Genomic DNA, 16,975 nt, shown 5'->3' with positions numbered 1-16,975 from the left:
AAAGTATAACACAGAAAAAGTGATGGAGAAGGTGATGAAAGTGAAGGACGATGAAGAACGCAATAACCGCTGGGGAAAGCAATCTCTTACCTATTTGAGAGAAGATGTCGACCTTAGATTTAAGATGGAGGAAGACCACATGAATAGTCAACTTTCTATGAGGGACTACATGTACCATGTAATCAACAATGATGTTTCCAATCTTTATAATAACCTTGAGTATCTTTATGAGGAACAAAAGGAGAAGAACGAGAAAGTTGAAAAGTTTATGAAGACGGTTGAGGAAGAGAAAAAGAAATATGAAGACTACTTCAATCTTAATATTTCCTAGTTATTTTCTACCTATGCAAAGGCTAGGCCTTAAACTATTTCTATCCCCGAATCGTGTAATAAGAATGCTTGTTTAAAGCCTCGTTCTTAATAAAATAAAGTGTTTCGCTTATATCATATTCATCTTTATTCCACTTAATTTTTTTTCCAAACTTATGACCTATCAGATTTATCAAACTTCTATATGTTATTGAAGATAATGGTTCGTCCACAAGCTCCTGCTACTACTTCAAACACTCACGTATCTTATGCCTTTATGCATCGATTTGCGAACCGGAAAATGTCACTAGGTTATCACAGTATACGAATTGAAATTCTTTAATCAATATCTGGTTACAAATCTCAACACGTCATACCACCATTATTACATAAATGGATGACACATCATATCTTATCATCATATCTATCCCAGTAAACTTTGTCTACCACTTTTCCTAAATTTCCAATTACGGAAATCTTTTTGCTATAAATACGTATTCAAGGAGACGAATATATCATTCAGTATTCAATACCCATTTCATATCAAACCCTATTCCAAACACATAATATGAATTTCTCTAACTCCTCGAGCTCCCACGGCAGTGTAACCGGAACAAACGAACCAATCAGCCATCATCTTTTTTGGATGAATTGGGGATGGGTTCGTAGCTGACTCAATCAATGGAGGCAAGAAGAAGGTGATCCCTTCCACCAACCGAATTCACCTCTTGGCGAAGAACCTGAAGCACTTACCGGCGAACCAGTTCGAAACACCATTTTCTCTCTTCTTTCCAGGGTATCCCGTCACGAATATATAATATCGAAGATTCTAGATCTTATTCACCCCCTTGTTCCAACTGCCAATCATCCCGGAATAGTAGAAGAAGTCAACGAGCTTCGCGCTCGAGTAGTGGCTCTGGAGAATATGGTGCAAAACCTACGAACACCAGCAGCAGCACCAGCAGCATAACCAGTACCATCAGTACCATCAACATCACCACCAACAACATCAGCTTCATCAACAACAACATCCGCATTCCACGCCTCAACATCACACTCAGTACCTCAAACATCAACATGATACACCCCATAGATACCAAGGAATATTAGTAATAATGAGTTAAGATGTATTGACTCATTCTTCGTGAAGAATTATATGTATACCTTATATACATATATGATTTGGAACAATAATAAATCTTGTCGTACTAAGCAATTACGTGTGAATTTCAACTAGTATGTACTACTTGGTTAATTCATATCACTAATATGATATGATGTACACCTTTCGTTAATGATTTAACAATTGTTAATCACTGCTTCAGCACAATAAACTCCATTTCATAATGAATCAAGTGTAACGATGAATGTATTAATTCATAACTTCATTAGCAAAATATTTCGCGACAATTATGAAATCTCTAAGGTTTTGGAAATTATTTACTCTCGTTCCAAACCACAAATCAGATGAGTTTAATATATATTAACTCATTAAATCCATGATTACATCTGAAGAATACATATATGAACGTATATCTTCATAAAGATTGTAAATTCTGTTGTACAAACTGTTAATTGTGAAAATATTTTAACGGGTAGGTAATACCCGAGAAATATTTACTTCTCACATTAATACACGGTACATTCTTCAATTTTGATTCATAAATCATTAAATATACGCACTACCTTCACAATGATACACAATCATCTTCATACAAAATCAATTACACATTCTGAAATTAACATATCGGAATTCAAGTAAAGCTTTAGCTGGTGTTATCTTCCTAAAGATTACTACATTCATGAATTATATTCATTCGTATTCTGCAATGAATTGTCACATCAAACCACTGAAATTATCATTCATTACTTTTGAAATCAACAACGCCTATTCGCTAACCATTAGATCCGTTGACGATTACAATCAGCGTTTAATCATCTAAAATAAAATTTCTTGAATCCATCTCGGATTGATAAACAATGATTCAGAAATGGTAGCATTAAATGCAGAGGAAACAAAAGAATTGTCCTCATCATTGGATCTTAGAAATTCTAAGATATCACCGTATCTTTCGTTATAAATATCCTCTATATTTCTGAAGATATCTTTATAACGATTCTTGTTAGCAATTTGCGATATCTTTATCACATCATAAAGGAAACTGTTTTAGTTTCTATATTCTGTAAAATTCAAGTTTAAATTATGAATGATTTGAAGTAGTATTGGGAATTGAAGCATGAGTTAGTATAATATAATGACGTCAGGCCAACGTGATTATATTACAGTAAGTCATGCTAAATTTTTAATGGAATATGATGATTCATAGACTTTATAATCATCATTTGCCATGTTACACGACTCTTACATTCTATTTAAACTCTAAACATATCAAGAAAATAATTTTTCTTGATAGTTCTATCTTTTCCGGATATTCTGGTAATATGACAAATCAAATCGTGCTATTACCTTTTCTTCTGCTTTGAATATCATGATCATTCGAAACTTTATACCTATGAATTCTGGACCGTTACTTGCTTTACAAAAGCATGAAGCTTCGACATATAAGGGAAAATATAAAGCCCGATAACAACACCAAAATTACAAACCGTGTATATCAATGCGTATAGCAATATAAAGACACGGGAGAACTAAAAACACAGTAAATGCTAGAGCATAATAGAAGTAAACAGACTCCTCTGGTGGGAGTTGGAAAAGAAGGAAGATTGTGGCGATAACCAACATAAGGTCAAGAACAAGAACTGGATTGAGCATATTAACAAATTTTTTGGAAATATGAATTGAAGAAAGAAATTATAGAAGTAGTGAAGATAATGAAACGGAAGAAGCTAATTTATAGCAAAATTCCAGACACAGCAATCGAGGCAATTCACCACATTTAATTAAAGAAAATCCTAATTTCCGTAATTACCGGAGAATAAAATCTTATAAAGATTTTGAAGATTTCTTTAAATCCCTTAAATTCCGGAAATCAACTTTAACTATGTCAAAAGTTAAGGCGAACATTTAATCTTCTCATTTACTCTTTTGTGATAGCTTCGTTTATACTCTTTCTATAATCAAATTACGTTATCCATATTATTTAATGTCGATAAAACTCTAATTCATCATTCTTGTTGTAAAGAATGACGATCTCTATCAAATTTCATGACTATGATTTTCATGAACTCCTCTCTGTTTTGTCTGCCCTAATATTGCAGCATAAACGCTCAAGGTTTTAAATGAGCTCAATATTATTCATAACACATTTCATGTATCCAATTTACTGAAATGACTTGCATAACATCATCATTTTGAATGATCTCTGCATTAATGATAAAATGCACTTCGTAAAAGAACCTATAGAGATTATGGTTTGTATGACTTAAACGCTTGAAACAAAACAATATTCTATCCGTTGGAAAACACGCAAGGCCCCGAACATACCTGGGAACGTGAAGACCAAACAAAACGTAAATATTCTCGTCTATGTACGAACAACGCCGACTGATGGCAACAACTAAATTTCGGGACTAAATTTCTTTTAACGGGTAGGTACTATAACAACCCGAAAATTTCCAATTTTCCAATTAAATTTAAACTAAACTTCGTTAAATTTAAACTAAACTTCGACTGTTCCCAACGATTCACGAACAACCGGTTATAAAATATATGTAAATATATATGTGTGTGTATATACATCATTATTATCATTATTATCAAGTATTATAATTATTATTATTATTATTAATTATCATTATCATTAATATAATTACTAATATATTACTAATATATTAGTATTAGTATTAATACTTAACAATTAATAAAATATCATCATTATTATTATTAATATTATTATTACCAAAATTATTATTATTATCTTTTTTATAAATTATTAATATCATTTTTATCACAAATCATTATCATTTACGAATATTATTATTAAAAATATTATTAATAATAACATTTATAATGATTGTTATCATTATTATTAATTATAAGTAAAATTATCATTTTTATTATTAGTATTGCTATTTTACAACTTATTATTATCATTAATGTTATTATTATTATTTGTATTTGTATTATTAATAATATAATTATTAATATTAAATAAAAAAAAATTAAATTAGGTCACACTACAATACAATCTCAATTGAGTCAGATTTCCAAAACAAATATGTGGATCAATTAGGTATTAGGTAACCGTGATCTACAACCTGCCTTCTACTATTTTTTTAGGCATCGTGATATTTTTTTAATTATCGTGCTGTATGTATTTTTTTTTATTCTTCCTGATTCAAAACCAAGTCGACATCCACTCAATTACATAGTGATCGATCAACTCAGTTTATTTATAAAACCCAAACGATTTCTCCATCATCATTATCAACAAAAACTTCTGTTTGATTGAAATTTAACAGAAATATAATATATATATATATATATATATATATATATATATATATATATATATATATATATAGATGTCGTATACCTCTGTTTCTTGTTCAATTATCCACAAGCTCGAAATCTAAATCCATTTCAAAAACTATAAATGTGGTTTTGTTAGGAATCCTCTAAGGAAACTATCTGCAAAATTTGAGGTTCCAACTCTTTCTATCGATCACGAATTTCAGAGTCAAACTTTAGAAATAAAAAGTCAACTGTTTTGTTCATAGCAAAATTCACGTTCAATTTGATGTTTCTTGATCAATTGATGATTCTAATAGTTTCTAGGAGGGATTTGGAAAATATTTCGTGAAGGAATCGTTACTTAAAAACTTCTAAAAATCGAAATCAAGTTTTCTTTTTTTTAAAAACTAGCGACAGCAGCACTTTGCTGCTACTATTTTGTTTATTTATTTTTTTTGTTTTGTTAAAACAATCCAACAATCAAATGTGTGTTATGTTTTCGTTTTAAAGCTAAATAAGTAATTCGATGCTAAGATAGTTCCCTGGTCGACTAAGTTGTGGAAGAAGAAGAAACAGAATTAAATGGTTTAAGATAAAATAAAAGAGCATATTAAATAGAAATATAGAGACAGAAGGATGGTAGAGGGTGGTAGCGGGCTAGCTTGAGGTCGCGGGTTCAAGCCGGTTCGTGGCGTTATATTTTTAATCCAACTATTAAGGTAGTTTTTCATTTATTTATCATTATTATTATTATTATAATTATTATTATTATTACTATTAACATTATTACAAGTATCATTATTAATATCATTAAGGTAATTATTAAGAATATCAATATGATTAAAATTATTATTATTATCATTATTGTTATTACTAGTATTAGTATTATTATTATTAATAACATGATTTTCAAAACTATTATTATCGTAATTATTATTAATATCATTATCATCAATACTAGAATTATAATAACTATATGTTTATCATTATCATCATTATTAATATTATTACTACTATTGTTAATATTATTATTATTATGATAACAACTATTATTTCTTACAAATACCATAATATTACCTATATTATATTTTAATATTATATTAATTATATTTATATAATATTATACATATAAATATATTAATGAAAGACTTACTATATTAATGAACTAATGATGAAAATGAGTTAACGTATATTTAAAATATATAAAAACAAATATATATAAATATATAATTATATCACTAATAATTATATACAAATTTATTTGATTTGAATTTATATGTTTTAATATATATAAAACTGATATAGGTTCGTGAATCCAAGGACAACTCCACACTTGTTCAGTACCATCATACACGAATTTACTACAAACTATCGTAACGTATCGTGAGTTCATCTGCTCCCTTTTTATATATTTTTGGGCTGAGAATACATGCGCAACTTTTATAACTGTTTTACACGTATCAAATATTAAACTATGATATGTCGGGCTATGACCAGCAAGTCCCCAACCGACAAGTATAAACGATAACTTGTACGGGGCAAACTTGAAAGTCTAGTCTAAATATCAGTACCAACTATTAAACTGTGATATGTTGGGCTATGACCAGCAAGTCCCCAACTGACAAGTATAAACGATAACTTGTACGGGGTAAACTTGAAAGTGTAGTCTCAATATCAGTACCAACTGTTAAACTATGTTATACCCGGCTATGTCCGACTAAGTCCCTACATTGATATTTTTAATTGCTGCGGCATTCTTAATTATTGGGGATAGGCCTATCGGGAGTAACGTCCCCGATACATTTGACTAAGTCTTTGTATTACTTGATAATGAAATTAAACGACAAGGACAGAACAACTTGTCACGGGGCAAACAACGTTTAGTCTAAATATCACGCACTGGCATAACTTTTTTTTGATCCTAAGGGAGATCAACTTGACTGGATCTGAGTGATCTACTTATGAAAACAAATCTTGTGGTCTAACACTATTATTGAACTCATTATTTATTACAAACCTATGAACTCACTCAACCTCGTGTTGACTTTTTAAGCATGTTTATTCTCAGGTACTTAAATATTGCTTCCGCTGTATATCTACTGCTTTGATGATGATTGCTTGCTATGCTTAGAGTCTTCATTACATATCATATCAATTAAAGACATATTTATCTTCTGCTGCAAAACTCAACAAAACGTCTCATGTAGAGTCGTTCTCGTTTATACAACAGTCATTTGATATAATTAGACACAAATTCCCGAGGCTCTATTTGGGGGTGTCACACTATGACTGTTAGAATAATTCTATTCACTTAGCTTTATGCTAACCCCCCACAGTTTCTCCCTTGCAGGTTAAGTTTTGCATGCTATAGTTCGGGGAGTGGTTGCTTTTGGATATGTTTGACAGGCTACAGTTTGATGTTTATATTTTGATACCTATATGTGTGTAAAAGCTTTTGGTTAACGTAACACCTGGATGATTGTAATAACTATGATTTAGTTAATTACTACGTATGATTTGTAAATATCAATATATTATGTTTCTGTTGTGATTTTAAAAAAATTGTATGGTGTTACAAGTTGGTATCAGAGCGTAGGTTTGCCAACGTGTACATATGGATGTCATGTTCCCAAACCTTGCTTATGTTGTGTAAAACATATCCGTGGGGTAGAGTTAAGTGAATGTGGAAGTTGTATGTTAGTCTTAGGTACTAACAAGTTATCCACTAAGCTTTGGTGAGATGATGTTCAGTACAGGTTAAAGATGACTGACGGACAACAGAATGTTCATGCTCCCCCGACCCCTGGTATCTTCAGAGCTCTGACAGAGGGTGAAATTTCTGATGAAGATCAAGGAGATTACATCCAGAGGTTAGAAAGTGAGCTACATAAAGCTCGGGAAAAGATTACAGAACTAGAAAATACTCTTCTTACACGTGACTTAAGAGCAAATGCGGAACCGCAACCTCCGGGTTTTCCATTTCCCCAACGTGGGCCTACATCCACTGGAAATTCATCGCAGCAACAACAACAACAGTACCAGTTTCCGTTACCTCCTCAATTCCAAACACCACAGCCTAACCAGATACCCCTCCAAACTGGAAACCAATATCCTAACCAGTTTATGTACACTTACCCATTACAAATGATACCGCAACCAGTTGCTGAAACCCGAAAGAAATGTACATTCAAACAATTCATGGATTGTAAACCCCCAGAGTATTCTGGAAGTACAAACCCGACAGACACCTTAGATTGGCTGTGTGAAGTAGATCGAGCATTGGATGCTTGTCAATGCGAACCTGAATTGTGTGTTACTTATGCAAGCTGACTTTTGAAAAAGAAAGCAATGGGCTGGTGGGATTCTTTGACCGCCCAGGTGTCCAAAGAACAGTTGAGTCAAGTCACGTGGGAACAATTTTCAGCCAAGGTGTGCGAGCAATATTGTACTCTTTACGAAATCTCCAAGATGAAGCGGGAGTTTATGAATTTAAGAATGACTGAGCAGATGCCAATTGATGATGTGATCGAAAAACAATAATGGCTTCCTGACGAACAATCCAGAATTGAAAAGTTTGTTGAAATGATTCTGCCTGAATACCGATCAATGGTGAGATTAGCAACAACCTTGTCTCAAGCGTTTGCTATGGCAAAAATGGTGGAAGGAGATGTCAAAGCCACCAAGAGTAAATAGAGAGAGCAGGTGTCGCAACCAAAACAAGCGACAAGCCAGACGATCCAAATGAGTAGTAAATCTAGAAGATCTCATGGTAACCAACAAAGAGGTAGGGTTACTCAAAGCAGTGGTAGTAATTTGAGTCAGAAAATGTGGTGCAATGTGTGTAGGTCAACACACGCTGGACCCTGTACAGAGTCGACAAAAGGTGTATAAGGTGTGGAACGATGGGTCATGATGTTCAAGTTTGTTCATTTCGAGAAAATGTTTGTTGGAATTGCAAAAAATCGGGTCATCGATCAGCTGATTGTCCTTCTGCAAGGCGAGCGAGCTCTGGGTAGGGGTCGAAGCAAGAACAATGTCAGTCGGAGGATCATCTGCTTCTTCAACGGGACAGAAGCGAAATAATCCTCACCACCTGAAGCAAGAGCCTTTCAAATGTCGGTTGATACAGCTACTGAAACCGACGATGCGATTACCGGTATGTTTCTGATAAATTCTTCGCCGGCTCGTGTGTTATTTGATTATGGAGAGAATCGCTCTTTTATGTCTGTTACATTATGTGATAAGTTGAAATTGCCTATTAACGTATTATCTGAACCTTTAAGAATAGAAGTGGGTGATGGTAGAACGGTTCCAGTCACAACCTTTATGTCTGGAGTAACCATTGAAATAGATCGAAATGAATTCCCTATGACTTGTCTTGTTATGCCTATACCGAACTTTGATGTCGTATTAGGTATGGATTGGTTAAGCCGCCATAAGGCAAGTATAAAATGTGATAAGAAAATAATTCATTTTCCTTTGGCCGATGGGACACGGACTGTGGCCCGAGGTGAACGGGGCGGGTTTAATTGTCCATTAATTTCGATGATGAAAGCTAAGAAATCGTTAGAAAAGGGGTGTGATTCGTTTCTAGCATATGTGATCGATGCAAAGAAAGAGAAGAAATCCGTGTTCGATATCCCGATAGTGTTCGAATTCCCAGAAGTCTTCCTAGATGAATTGCCGGGTTTACCGCCAGTTAGGGAAGTAGAATATAAAATCGAGTTGTTGCCAGGATCCACACTAGTTGCTAAAGCTCCGTATCAATTAGCACCGTCCGAGATTCGTGATATGATGTCACAAATGCAAGAGTTGCTAGATCGTGGGTTTATTCGGCCAAGTTCTTCTCCATGGGGTGCTCCAGTGTTGTTCGTGAAGAAGAAAGACGGAACTCTCCGTATGAGCATTGATTACTGAGAACTAAATAAAAGAACGGTGAAGAATAAGTACCCGTTGCCGAGAATTGATGATCTGTTTGATCAGCTACAAGGGGCATCGTACTTCTCTAAAATTGATCTACGATCAGGTTATCATCAGGTTCGAGTAGCCGAGGAAGATATTCCAAATATAGCTTTTCGTACAAGATACGGTCACTATGAGTTTTTTAGTTATGCCGTTCGGGTTGACAAATGCGCCAGAAATATTCATGGATTTAATGAATCGAGTGTGCAGACAGTTTCTCGACAAATTCGTGATAGTATTTATCGATGATATTTTGATTTATTCAAAGACAGAATCAGAACACGCTACACATCTAAGGCAAGTATTAGAACTACTGAAACGGGAAAAGTTGTACGCCAAGTTTTCTAAATGTGAGTTCTGGTTAAGAGAAGTGCAGTTTTTGGGTCACGTTATCTGCCAAGAGGGTATCAAAGTCGACTCGTCTAAGATAGAAGCGGTAATGAATTGGAATTCACCGAAGACTCTGATAAAGATTAAGAGTTTTCTAGGTTTAGCCGGTTACTACCGAAGGTTTATTAAAGATTTCTCAAAGATCGTAGGTCCTTTGACCAAGTTAACCAGGAAAGATGTAACTTTTCGATAGAGCGATGAACAAGAAAATGCCTTCCAGACATTGAAACGGTTGTTGTACCAAGCTCCGATTTTAGCATTACCTGAGGGTAAAGAAAATTTCGTTGTGTATTGTGATGCGTCATTAGCTGGATTGGGTTGTGTGTTAATGCAGAGATACAAAGTTATTGCCTATGCCTTAAGACAGTTAAAAAATCATGAGAAGAATTATCCGACACATGATCTAGAGTTGGCTGCGGTTGTGTTTGCATTAAAATTATGAAGACATTACCTTTGCGGCACTCATTGTGTGATTTGTACTGACCATAAGAGTCTTCAGCATATCTTCTCACAGAAAGAATTAAACATGCATCATATACGGTGGCAAGAGTTGATCAAGGATTATGATTGTGAGATTCGTTATCATCCAGGAAAGGCAAATGTAGTTGCAGATGCTTTGAGTCGAAAGAAATCCACTGACAATGTAAAATTTATGCGAATTGAAATTGTGTCAGATTTGATTGATCGGTTAAAGATAGCCCAATTAGAAGCTTTGAAGGAAGAACATTTGAAATCAGAGATATTAGTAAAGCGAAAAGTGAATTTAATTGATGATTCTCGTGGATTAAAGACTTTCAGTAACAGAATTTGGGTTCCCTTGCACGGAGGGTTGAGGAATTTAATCTTGAATGAAGCGCATAAATCGAGATTGTCTATCCATCTTGGAAGTACAAAGATGTATCATGATCTGAAACCTTTATATTGGTGGCCAACAATGAAGAAAGATATCGCGTATTACGTGGAAAAGTGTCATATATGCGCTCAAGTAAAAGCTGAACATCAGAAACCTTACGGGTCATTACGTCATATTGAGATTCCTCAGTGGAAGTGGGAGCACATAACGATGGATTTTGTAACAAAGTTACCCCGAACCTAGAAAGGTCATGACATGATTTGGGTGATAGTTGATAGATTCACTAAAAGCGCGCATTTTCTGGCCACAAGTGAGACAACTTCGCTCAGTAAGTTAGCCCAACTATATGTGAATGAGATTATAGTTCGACATGGAATACCATTATCTATTGTATCAGATAGAGATTCGAGGTTCGTGTCTAATTTTTGGCAGAGTTTACCGGAGAATTTGGGTACTCGAGTTAATCTTAGCGCAACGTATCATCCTCAAACAGACGGTCAAAGTGAACGTACTATTCAGACGTGAGAGGATATGTTAAGAGCTTATGTATTAGAGTATGGAGGATCGTGGGATTCTCATCTACATTTGATTGAAATGCTCTATGGTCATCGCTGTAGAACGCTGACATGTTGGTTAGAAACTGGAGAGAAACAGTTTGTGGGTCCAGAGATTGTACAGTTAACTACCGAGAAAGTAGCAATTGCACGCGAGAAATTGAAAGCCGTAAGATATAGATAAAAGATGTATGCCGATCCTCGCAGACAGCCAGTTATTTTCACCGTAGGTGAGCAGGTATACTTGAAAGTATCGCCCTGGAAAAGAGTCATTCGTTTTGGTAAAAAGGGAAATTTAGCTCCGAGGTACATTGGGCCGTTTAGAATACAACAGGTGTTGAATGATCAGACAGTAGTATTAGATCTTCCTGCTGAGTTAGCTGGTATTCACAACACAATCAATGTGTCTTATCTTCGTAAGTGCAAGGTAGACGATGTAAGTCAGATTCTACCACTACAAGATTTGAAAGTTGATATGAATAAGAAGTTAGTAGAAGAGCCTGTAAGAATTGTAGTCAAGAAGATTACTAAGTTACGGCATAAGCAGATACCGATGGTATTAGTTGAGTGGAAGCACAGCTTAGGTTCAAACCTGACATGGGAGACAGAAGAGTTGATGAGAACTCGTTACCCTCGTTTGTTTGAACTTGACCAGATTTCGAGGACGGAATCTCCTTTAAGGGTGGTAGATTTGTAACAACCTCATATTGGGCATAGTGGTAATTGTCCTAGTTACCCATGTGTGTTATTTTATGTTATTTTAATAATTATATGTTTATAATTATTTAATTATATAGTTGAGATCAATTTGTGACAAGGGTAATTGGATGGGGATATGGCGTATGCCTCGTTCTACATGCGTGGAATAGTTGCAATTGGATGGGGAACCATGTAAACTTGTCATATATGGATATATTATGATATATGATATTGTTTAGAGTATGAATTGATGATATTATTGATTAGATATGTGCTAACTTGAGATATGATATTCTCAAGTAATAAGGGAACGGAGAAGGCTCAGTAATATAAGACTTCTGAGTTCTTGCTGTTTATCATGTGACTGGGACTATCTTAACTGTTGTATGTATGTAGTAGCGGGTTATGCTACTGTTGTCCTACCATGTTATACCTGATGAGTTATCATATTATGTTTATGCTTATGTGATGATTATGTGCACTAGGGTATTATCGGCTATGATGTCTAGTCGGTAATCAGCTTTGGGTATAAAGTTGAGCATAAGGTCAACCTTGCTGTCAGGTTGGGTTTAATAGTTACTATTTGTGTAGTATAGTTTGAGTGACACATCCCCTGCGTCCGGATTACTATGCGAGGGAGACAGTAACAGGAACTTTCGGTAAACTCTAGCTCGATCAACTAGTAGTTAATGGCCCGTACAAGCCGCCGAGCCTAGTGTTACCATTCGGGTTTACCTTATTGATGCTATGTCATTGTGATTAGCTTGATGCTAGATACATATTACTGTTATGATAATTCTATTCACTTAGCTTTATGCTAACCCCCAACAGTTTCTCCCTTGCTGGTTAAGTTTTGCATGCTATAGTTTTGGGAGTGGTTGCTTTTGGATATGTTTGACAGGCTACACTCTGATGTTTATATTTTGATACCTATATGTGTGTAAAAGCTTTGGTTAACGTAACACCTGGATGACTGTAATAACTATGATTTAGTTAATTACTATGTATGGTTTGTAAATATCAATATATTATGTTTTCGCTGTGATTTAAAAAAAAAAAATGTACGGTGTTACAGAAGATATGTGTGTCCCCAACCCCCCGTCCTGCCCATATATGCTTTTAATGATATTGAACCAAAATGCATTCTTTTGAGTGTGGAAATTCCACCACCATTTACCCATTAAAGCCAAATTTTTAGCTTTAAGAGAACCAACGTTTAACCCACCTCGAGCATACGAAGACAAAATGGTTTCCCAGCCTACCCACGACATTTTAGAATTTTTATCAGACCTGACCCAAAAGAATTTACGTCTCATACCTTCCAGCAAGTTAATGACACCCAAGGGAGCACGTACTAGGAGGAAAACGTACAACAGGAGACTACTAAGGACTGATTTAATAATAGTGAGCCGACACCAAAAGACATAGATTTCGATTTCCACTCTGCCAACCTACCGTGAACCTTATCAATGTACAGTTCACAATCTTTTAATTTTGTCACTTTGTTCCCAATTGACAACCCGAGATACATCAACGGAAAGTCACCCGTACTACAACCCATAACCGAAGCCATATGTTAACAACAATCTTTTGAAACCCCAACCCCAAATAATGAGCTTTTCAAAAAATTCAATTTAAGGCCCGAAAACTTCTCAAAACACTTCAAGATTTTATGAGTTTTATTGTATTTCTCCGACTCCAATCCCAAAATAGGATAGTATCATCGGCATATTGAAGTTTTGAAGCCATAATATTATCTCTACGTATTTCAACCCCTTTGAACATATTTTTCTCAATTGCACTCTTGATTAGAAGATTTAAACTCTCCGAAGCTATGATAATTAGGTAAGGGGATAACGGATCTCCTTACCTTACTCCTCTCTTAAGTACAAACTCTTTTGTTGGGGACCCGTTAATAAGGATGGATACGGAAGCCGACTTGATACATGAACCAATCCAAAATATCCATCTATCACCGAAACCCATAACTTTCAGGACACCTAGGATATACTCCCAGTTCAAACTATCAAATGCTTTGGCAAAATCTTCCTTGAAAACTAAACTTTTACATTTTCGGATTTTTAGCTCCTCAATTATTATATCATTAGCAACCAAGATACCATCAACTATGTAGTGTCCTTTAATAAATGTACCATGCTCTTGACTAACAAGTTGTGGTATCACCCTTTTTAGACGAATAGCTAGGATTTTAGCTATTATTTTGTAAAAACTTCCAAGCAAAGTAATAGGTCAGTAAACACCGAGACCCACCGGATCCTTTTTTTTGGGAATAAGAGTTAGAAAAGACGCATTACATCCATTTAACAAGGACTTATGTTCCTAGAACCAATATAAAGCATTAAAGAGATCATTTTTCACAAGCCACCAAAACCGTTTATAGAACTTAAAGTTAAACCCATCCGAGCCTGGGGCTTTCGAATCATTATAATCTTTTAACGAGGCCCACACTTCCGATTCACTTAAAGGATGCTCAAGATATTCAGCATCACTGCTGTTGATCGATTTAAAGTTTAACTCATGAAGCCCTTCCAGATTAGGTTTGCATCACCCACCGTTCTGGAAACTTTTCTTGTAGAATCTGAAGATTTCTTCATTAATTAGAGTGGGTGATTCCTGCCATATACAGTCTGACAGGCCACAGATCTTTGTCTTATTCAAATTACGCCGAATACATGAATGGAAGTATTTCGTATTGTCACCACCCTCAGCCGCCCATTTTAATCTAGCTTTTTGTGACATTTAACTTTATCCAACTGCAACCATTTGCACCTTTGACCTTTGGAATTTAAGAGGATGAAGTTTCATGGATGAAAAGTTAGGGTTTATGAATTTGAGAATGGATGAAGATAAATTTGTGTACATGAAGTTTTATGTGTATGAATCGAATCTGTTTTGTATGTAAAATGATAAAATGACGAAAATACCCACACATGTATGCACATGATACAATTTAACAGCGAATGTTAACGACACCCCTATTTATTATTAACTTTTGAAATATATATATATATATATATATATATATATATATATATATATATATATATATATATATATGAATAAAATAGATTACCAAAAATAAGAAAATAGGTAAAATAGATTACCTTTTTTATGTAATTTTCCCTAAAACTTTAGGTCTCTATGACTTCATTCACATTTCATATTTAATTTTTAAGCATAAAAAAGTAGTATAATACTTGACATTTTAATATATTTATAAATATAAATGTCTCACGCTTATGCTTTAGTAGCAAATATTAAATTGACAAAGAAAATGTCAAAATAGTTATGAGATAACTTAGTTAAAAACGCTTATATATATATATATATGTATATATATATATGTATATATATATATGTATATATATATATATATATATATATATATATATATATATATATGTGTATATATATATATATATATATATATATATATATGTATGTGTGTGTGTGTGTGTGTATGTGTGTGTATGACGCCCCGTACAAAACCATCGTGTACGGTTCATCAACAACATGATCTGTGACGACCCGGAAATTTTTGACCAAATTTAAACTTAATCTTTATATTATTTCGACACGATAAGCAAAGTCTGTAATGTTGAGTCTCGAAAATTTTGAACTGTTTCATATATTCATTTGACCTTCGACTATTCCCGACGATTCACGAACCACTATCTGTAAATAAATACATATATATTTAAATACATATATATATATATATATATATATATATATATATATATATGTATATATATATATATGTATATATATATATATGTATATATATATATATATATATATATATATATATATATATATATATATATATATATATATATATATGCCGCTTGATGCACGAACCATTACCCCTTAATAAACGATTTTGCTGCGGATCCGAACATGCCGCTTGATGGCTTCCTCAAGGACGGATTTTAATTTGAACAGTTAACCATTTGCGCCGTAAATCCTGTGCTTAGGCAGGCAATTGTAATTATATTTGTATCTTTTGCATGCGTCTTTGTTATATTGTTTGTATATCGCGAATCAAAACAAAATTTATACCGCATGCCTATGCGCGTAAGTTAACCAAAACTCACGCGCATACGCGAGTACTGCGTAAAATAAACCAATACTTCAGCGATTTCACCCTTAGTGGTTTAGACTCAAAAGCTGCTGCGTTCTTGCTTTGTCATGTGCTAGAGGTGCACTTTAGCTGTATGGTAAGCAACGCAACTAAAAACAAACCACTGCTTTTATACTTTAGAGTTCCTCAAGCAAACCAATGCGAGAGTAAATACGCACAAGCAAACCAATGCTTGTATTTTTAAGTCGACTTGGCAGCCATCTAGTCTACGTGGTGCTTGGTTAGGGAAAAACCAATTCCCTTCACCTGCCATTAGTGTCTAGCCTTGTAACCAAACAGGCTTCTGCCACACGGGGGCTAGAGGACACCCCTTAAGTAGGCAGGAACCGCATATAAAAAAGAAAGATATATACAAAAAGAGTATGCGCGAGTAATATTTTAATTGGCATTAAGCATGATTACAACCACGACACATCCAAACGGACGGAAATTACATGGGAAAAAATAATGTGCTAAAATATTTGGAGTGATCAGGTCCAACCTGCTACATGTAACATTTTTTCAACAACGTCGCGTGCCAAGTGTGTTTCACAGGTTTTCCATCTAATGTTGCGAGATGGTATGCCCTGGTGTTGCTTGCTCCCACTACCTTGTATGGACCTTCCCAACGGGGGGCCCAACTTCCCAGT

General features: G+C 34.4%; 2 protein-coding genes across 2 annotated transcripts; one reads left to right on the top strand and one right to left on the bottom strand.

Annotated features, from left to right (window-relative positions):
- Positions 1-11,669: 11,669 nt before the first annotated feature.
- LOC139853488 (uncharacterized) lies at positions 11,670-13,094 on the top strand. Its single transcript, XM_071842883.1, has 2 exons — positions 11,670-12,038; positions 13,083-13,094. Exons 1-2 carry the CDS (start codon positions 11,670-11,672, stop codon positions 13,092-13,094), a joined length of 381 nt encoding a protein of 126 aa, XP_071698984.1.
- Positions 13,095-13,209: 115 nt separating this feature from the next.
- LOC139853478 (uncharacterized) lies at positions 13,210-14,941 on the bottom strand. The gene is made up of 5 exons (XM_071842874.1): positions 14,755-14,941; positions 14,052-14,394; positions 13,637-13,731; positions 13,359-13,439; positions 13,210-13,220 (listed from the first exon to the last, which is right to left on the bottom strand). The coding sequence occupies exons 1-5, from the start codon at positions 14,939-14,941 to the stop codon at positions 13,210-13,212; spliced, it is 717 nt and encodes a 238-aa protein (XP_071698975.1).
- Positions 14,942-16,975: the final 2,034 nt, after the last annotated feature.

This window comes from Rutidosis leptorrhynchoides, chromosome 1, assembly GCF_046630445.1.
Source record: "Rutidosis leptorrhynchoides isolate AG116_Rl617_1_P2 chromosome 1, CSIRO_AGI_Rlap_v1, whole genome shotgun sequence".
Classification (NCBI taxonomy): Eukaryota; Viridiplantae; Streptophyta; class Magnoliopsida; order Asterales; family Asteraceae; genus Rutidosis; species Rutidosis leptorrhynchoides.
Note: the sequence above shows the minus strand (reverse complement) of the source record. Positions and strands in the feature narration are given on the sequence as shown.

What these genes read in the sequence shown, in the direction of transcription:
- LOC139853478 (XM_071842874.1), bottom strand. Translation starts at nt 14,941, where the DNA reads ATGTCACAAAAAGCTAGATTAAAATGGGCGGCTGAGGGTGGTGACAAT. An exon ending in CAAGAAAAGTTTCCAGAACG is followed by an intron (nt 14,395 to 14,754) that starts GTGGGTGATGCA and finishes ACAAAATAATAG; the next exon opens with CTAAAATCCTAGCTATTCGT. An exon ending in GTACATTGATAAGGTTCACG is followed by an intron (nt 13,440 to 13,636) that starts GTAGGTTGGCAG and finishes TGTCGTGGGTAG; the next exon opens with GCTGGGAAACCATTTTGTCT.
- LOC139853488 (XM_071842883.1), top strand. Translation starts at nt 11,670, where the DNA reads ATGTATGCCGATCCTCGCAGACAGCCAGTTATTTTCACCGTAGGTGAG.